General features: G+C 42.1%; 1 protein-coding gene across 1 annotated transcript; it reads left to right on the plus strand.

The window, feature by feature from the left end:
- The first annotated feature begins 2,298 nt into the window (after positions 1-2,298).
- LOC121782582 (protein NRT1/ PTR FAMILY 6.2-like) lies at positions 2,299-5,559 on the plus strand. The gene is made up of 6 exons (XM_042180480.1): positions 2,299-2,459; positions 2,564-2,666; positions 3,306-3,523; positions 3,777-4,321; positions 4,425-4,762; positions 4,884-5,559. Exons 1-6 carry the CDS (start codon positions 2,457-2,459, stop codon positions 5,414-5,416), a joined length of 1,740 nt encoding a protein of 579 aa, XP_042036414.1. The 5' UTR covers positions 2,299-2,456; the 3' UTR covers positions 5,417-5,559.
- The last annotated feature ends 1,652 nt before the right edge of the window (positions 5,560-7,211 follow it).

The following is a 7,211-nucleotide window of genomic DNA, read 5'->3' on the forward strand; positions in this document are numbered from 1 at the left end:
TGAGAAATTATGGGAGATTCAGAAAATAAAATGAGATAAATTGAAGAAGAAGATAAATTAAAATGATTTCATTATTAAAAAAAATTAAAAATTGGCCTAGTTGCGTGCATAACGCATATGCATAACGCTTGTTGTGGTTGGCCAAGACCCCCGTATATGCTTCACACACTATCGAGCATTTGGCCAAGTTTGCAGCAAAATCCCGCCGATTCCCATCCGACCCCCTCAACGCGTAGTGCCTGTTGGTTGCGCTCGACGGCTTGGCTCCAACCCTACATGTTGTGGATGCTCTCAGCAAATAAAATATTAGTACATCCCCTAATTATTGTGCTATACTTTATTCTACTACCATTAATGTTATTTTCATAAAATTTATAAATGTTAGTAGTATATAATGTATAAGAATCATCCTATCAGTAGGCGTGGGGCCGAAAACTACAACTTCATGGGAATAATTTTATAGGCAGCACCTGTCAAAATTAAAAGAAATGTTATCATTATTTCAAAGAAGTTGTTAGTGATGAATATTACTACTACTAGAAAAGTCCAATCCCCAAAATGAATGGTAAGTGAGCGAGAGTTGATTTCCACCAAGAGCTACTACAATTATTTAATTAGATACGTATTATAGTAGTATCAAAAGCCTTAAAATATGCAAAAATAGTACAGATTCCTTGACTTTGAGACCTACAATAGGTTATAGAGATTCCTATGAGAAGATCACATCGCAACAATTAATGGTATTTTAGGCAATGTGCTTGATGCATGCTCCAGGTTCTTATTGATTTTGCATCCCAATCTTAAAAAGTTTATGATATGAATCGCAGTACTTTCTAAAGCCATACCCTCGTTCTTGGATTCACATGTACTATGTAACATTTTCTTAAACGGTATATTTCATTCTCCATATACTATAGTGTATCATATAGAACATAAAAGACTATGTGTTACATTAATTGGAAATACTATTGTTTTACATACATAAAGAAAAAAGAAAATGAGATTCGAAATTTCAAATGTTTGTTTGTGATAAACTTGTATAGCAAGTTAAATGAATGCATAATAAAAGTTTTGATTAATCTAGAAATAAAACGACTTCATTTTATAAGAGCATCGGACATCCCAAAAATACATCTTGTCACGTCATAAGGACATCCCAATACACAATAGCGGACATCTACAAGGACAAGAACAATAATAAAAAAATCGAAAATTGGGACGTCCGTCGAGACGTCCATCGTGTCACCGCAATAGCGGACGTCACGACGGACGTCCCCGCACACCCGCGGATGACCTCTTGTCCGCATGGGACGTCCACGTCCGCCTCTTCCGCTGCAATAGCGGACGTCCCCGGCGGACGACCGGCTCGCCAGTCGGACGTCCGCCGGGACATCCGCTATTGCGGATGCTCTAAAGAAGAGAAATGGAGATTAAAATTTCAAATGTTTGTTTGAAAGTATAGGAAGTTAAATAAATACACAATAATTTTTAGTACATTAATTATTTAGTCAATTTTACAAAACGAGTGCTCAAAATGAAATGCATCTACTACAAAGGGATGAAGGGAGTATTGTTTTTATTAGTAGAATGTGAGTGGAGTGAGTTTATGAAATGTAGAACCTACTTACCATTTATGGTAAAAGTAAATTGTGACTCTTATTATGGGACGGACTGAAATGGCAAAACGTGATTCTTATTGTGGGACGGAGGGAGTATATAAGCAACTGGTTAACTTGAGTATGTGTGGAACATAAGATAAAGAGGACGAAATTGGAGATTGTTTGGATTTGTAAACTGAAAGCAAGATTTATCTATTTGAATCATGATTATAGAAGGTCAGGGCCGGGCCGGGCCTTTTTGGCTTGATCCATCCAGCTCGTTACTAGTTTACCAAATGCTATCTTTATGCCCACAAGTTATAACCATATACATAAGTGGGGTACCAAAACCACTTTCTTTCACCACATGCATTCTCTAATCTGGCACACATAAAATTCATGCATATATACAAACCCAATTATTGTTATTATGGAATATGTGACAGAGAATTAAACCAGCTCCCATTACCATTCCATGTTCGGCATTCCCATCTCTACCTTCCACTTCAATAAATCAACATCACTTTTTCTCTATTATATTCTCAAATTCATTTCACAAATATCTCCAGAAACAGGAAAATTTTAAAAAGATAACCCTACAACAGTAACCCTAGAACCTTCCACATCTAAAAATGGGATTGGCCTAATCCCATCCATCCAATGATCTGTCTCAACCTGGTCTTGGAAGGCCATTTTGTTCCCATTATCTTGCTCTATATATACCTTTCCTAACATTACATTTCCAAACACAAATTCATACATAACTCCTAGAGATCACTTTCTCCAAATTTAATTAGCTCTCCTTTTCTTCTTTACCTAGCAACTATTGCAACAGAGAAACCGAATCAGAGACGAGAAATGGTTAGCAGCTACAATCAATAATAGTTCTCCATTTCTTCTCTATGATGACTCAAAACCCCAACTAAATGGTTATTTTTGACGATCAATTTTGCTTGATATTGCAGGATGAGAAATTAGGCTTGACGGTTTCAGATGCGGTGGACTACAAGGGCTGCCCGGCTGACAGGTCCAAAACCGGTGGCTGGATCCCGGCTGCACTTATCCTAGGTTTGTTCATTTTTTTATTTATACACATGCATAACTATTAAAGTTGTTTTTTACATAATTATACTATATTACTACTATAGTACCATGTATGTTTGGTTGCTTAGGCATATGAATAGATTGATACCATGCATATACCAAAAAAAAAAACATGTGTCACCTGAAAATGAATATACTTGACATGATTCAGGAATAAATTAGAAGTATTATAGTATTTCTTTGATTCTCTTTAGAGTGGAGTTAAAAGTGTTATTTCCAGACAAATGGTTATAATATAGTTTCCAGGTCCACCAACCTGTCCATTGCACATATCTTTTAGACAGAAAACAAAAGTTAAAGAGAATTCCATCATCTTTAGGACCATTAAAAGTTAAAAGAATATGGTCACAAAGTTCTTAAGCAGCTATCTGAAATACTCTGGGACCGCCACATAACACATGCTGAGATGTCGATTTGAATTCTTGTTTACGGATCTACTAGAGTTTGCATTAGTTCTCTCTTTGCACCGATATGAGTTATTATTATAGTTATAGTTATTTTAGTAAAATAACTACTTGGTTATTAACAAATTATATAAAATGAATTAAGTAAAATTTTATGGCACCAAGTAAAAAAAGTGATCAAGTGAAATTGATTGTGCAGGGATCGAAATCGTTGAGAGGCTTTCGACGATGGGAATAGCAGTGAACCTGGTGACCTACTTGGGGGGAGTGATGCATCTGCCGAGCTCTACCTCTGCCAACATCGTCACCGACTTCATGGGAACTTGTTTCCTCCTCTGCTTGTTGGGTGGATTTCTCGCGGATTCTTTCCTCGGACGCTACAAAACCATCGGAATTTTTGCGGTCGTGCAGACACTGGTGAGCCTCATAATCATAGAAAATACTCTCAAAGTTTTAATCCATTTAGTTAACAACAATTACCATATGCAATTTTATCCACCCGGGAAAATATGTAAAGGAATAATAGTCATTTAAATAATTATATTTATATTTTTGTTTGGTAGTACATGAATAAAACAAGTTGAGTCAAAATTGAAACATAATTTAGTACTAGTATTTCATTTTCAAGTAATTAAAATTTGACGTGATCTAAAATGTGATATTAATGCAGGGAACTGGCATGTTGGCCATAGTGACCGAGCTTCCGCAGCTCCGGCCACCGCCTTGCAACCGGCACAGTGCGGAATGCAAGGAAGCCAACGGGCTACAGATGGCGGTGCTCTACCTAGCATTGTATCTGATTGCACTTGGCACCGGTGGCCTCAAGTCGAGCATCTCGGGTTTCGGAACAGACCAGTTCGACGAGAAAGACGAGAAGGAAAAGGCCCAGATGGCCTACTTCTTCAACCGATTCTTCTTCTTCATCAGCATCGGCACTCTCACAGCCGTCACCGTCCTCGTCTACCTCCAAGACGAAGTCGGACGGAGCTTGGCCTACGGGATCTGTTCCATCGCCATGCTCATCGCCATTTTCGTATTCCTTTCTGGAACTAGGCGTTACCGGTACAAGAAGAGCTCCGGTAGCCCCATGGTCCAAATCTTTCAGGTCATCGCCGCCGCCATGAGTAAGCGCAAGATGAACCTTCCTTACGACGTCGGGATGCTCTATGAAGACACTCCGGAAGCTTCTAGAATCCACCACACTGACCAATTCCGGTATATATTCACTACAGCAAACTTATCTTTAAAGTTGAGGGCACTATTATCAATTAAGTAGCATCTTAATCTTTTGTTTTTCCTGTGACGCTTTGTGGTGTAGACTCTTGGACAAGGCGGCTATAGTAGCAGAAGGAGATCTGAACGGTTCGACAGCAGGGCCGAATCCGTGGAAGCTGTGCTCGGTGACGAAGGTGGAGGAAGTGAAGATGATGGCGAGATTGCTACCGATATGGGCGACCACCATAATATTCTGGACGACTTACGCGCAGATGATCACGTTTTCAGTGGAGCAGGCGTCGACCATGGACCGCTCCATCGGCAGCTTTCAGATTCCGGCCGGCTCACTCACTGTCTTCTTCGTCGCCGCCATTCTCCTCACCTTGGCCGTCTATGACCGCCTCATCATGCCACTTTGGAAGAAATGGAGAGGCAAACCAGGTACCACTACTTAATTACATTTATTATTAATTAGGTTAATTAATTCGTTACTGTCAGAAATGTGTCACCCACCTCCTCTTTAAAAGGCCTTATATTTACTGAGTCCTATTTTGTCATTCAGGTTTCAGCAGCCTGCAAAGGATCGCCATCGGGCTAGTGCTATCAACAATCGGAATGGGGGTGGCCGCCGCGGCCGAGATGAAGAGGCTCTCAGTGGCGAAATCATTCAGCCGCGCATCCACGGCTCTCCCCATCAGCGTGTTCCTCCTCATCCCGCAGTTCTTCCTGGTGGGTGCGGGCGAGGCGTTCATCTACACAGGCCAGCTCGACTTCTTCATCACCCAATCCCCCAAAGGCATGAAGACAATGAGCACGGGCCTCTTCCTCACCACCCTCTCCCTCGGCTTCTTCGTCAGCAGCTTCTTGGTGTCCGTCGTCAAGAAGGTCACGAGCAGCAACGGCGGGCAGGGGTGGCTGGCGGACAACATAAACTACGGGCGCCTGGACTGCTTCTACGGGCTGCTGGCGATTCTCGGGATTGTGAACCTTGTGATATATCTGATTTGCGCGGCGTGGTACAAGCCGGATAAGGTTAAGCCTTCGCCGCAAAGGGAGGGGGTGAGGTTTGAGGCCAACGGTGAAGACAAGTGCTAGTGCAGTTAAAGAAACATATGAATGTATCTGTTGTTGGTTTTCAACATTGTTACTTAATTTTCTGGTCTGCTTTTTGGAATCCATGCATCAATGTAAAAGTAAAATCATTTGTGTTGAAATGAGAGCTTTGTTGCTTTATAAAAGATCCTTACACGAGCTCAATAGTTGTTGAATTTCATCTTTGTTACACAAAATTAGTGTTTTATTCTTTTTGTTAAGATATTCCTATTTCACTAAAATTACTTTATTTAATGAAAAGAAATTTAAAATATTTATAATACCAACCAAAATTTAAAAGATTTATACACTTAATAAGAGCATCCACAACCGTGCTCTTGCCAACGAGCACGGTTGTGGGCCCGGCCCCACTTTTTCTGTCTGCTCTTAGGCAAGAGCACAACATCCACAGTCGTCCCCTTCCGCAAGGACGGGCACAAGGGTACCACCATTCTATTATTCAATTTAAATAAAAACATTTCCATAATATTAAAATTCATTAAAAAAACTGAAATAATATTACAAATTACAAATAAAATAAAAATTACATAATTAAAATCCTAAAAATTACATAATTAAACTCCTACAAACTAAAAATTACATAATTAAACTCCTAAAAATTAAAAATTACATAATTAAAGGCTAAAAATACCTTCGTGAAAGACTATTCATCCGGCGGCACTACCCCCAATTATTTTTGGAGACCCAATATCATGGCCTCATGCGATCGAAGTTGCGTGGGGGTCATAGTTGACCTATCGGCCATATTGAGTTGGGCCAAAATCGCCCACAACGAGTTGGTGGGGTGGAGGTGGCGCATAGGGAACGGGAACGGGAGCGGGTTCAAGAGCATCGCCGGATGGAGTCGCGGCGCGACGGCGGTTGCCCGCCGCCTTCTTCCTTCCTTGCGGTCGGCGTTGCGAACCGCTCGGGCCGGCGTCGGGGCCACGTCTTCAGAGCCGGCGTCGGATAGAGATACCGACCTTGACCGTTTGGAGGAGCCGCTAGAGGAGGATGCTACGCCTCCCCTATACTTCGGATGCGACCGCGTCTCCTGCCAAATGTTGAGGTACTTGAACGGCTTGTAGTTCATGGATTGGTAGGTCGACAAGGCGGAACTGATGATTACGACCTCGCTCCGGCAGCTCCCCGCCGACCGCTCTTCCTGGAGGTAATACCCCTGGAACTTTTGGATTTCTTCGTTAGCTCTGTATATGGCGTTGCGCACCATACTCTCGTTGCGCTCGATTGTTCCCGCCGGCCGATTTTCATTGTACCGGCGACAGATGCGCCACCAATAATGATAGCCGGATTGGTTCGTGCCAACCTCCGGATCTTCGGAGATTGACAAAAACGCCTTGAACAATTGCTCCATCTCCGCCGGAGTATACGGTGTGCGGACACCGTGAGTAGGAGGAGTCGGAGTTTGAGAGGGGCCGCTCGACCTCACTCTAGGCTCGGGTGTCCACCCGTATAGCCCTTCGGGGGCATCTTGGTTGTCGATCGGGTAAGGCCGGTAGCCACCCGGAACTCCCGAACTTTGGGTTTGAGGAGGGGCCGAATATTCCGTTTTCGGACTAGGAAACGATTGTGAACCGAACCAATCGGGGTTCCAACCGTGGGAGCCTAGGGGGTGATCGCCGTGGCCGGACATTGTTATGTTGTAGGAGTTGAAGAAAGATTGAGAATGGAAATGAGAGAATGTAGATGAAAATGGAAATGAGAGAATGTATATGAGAATTGTGTAGTGTGGTGTGAATTTTTTGGTGTGAAGGTGAGGGTATTTATAGATGAAAAT

This window comes from Salvia splendens, chromosome 20 (genome assembly GCF_004379255.2).
Source record: "Salvia splendens isolate huo1 chromosome 20, SspV2, whole genome shotgun sequence".
In the NCBI taxonomy this organism is placed as follows: Eukaryota; Viridiplantae; Streptophyta; class Magnoliopsida; order Lamiales; family Lamiaceae; genus Salvia; species Salvia splendens.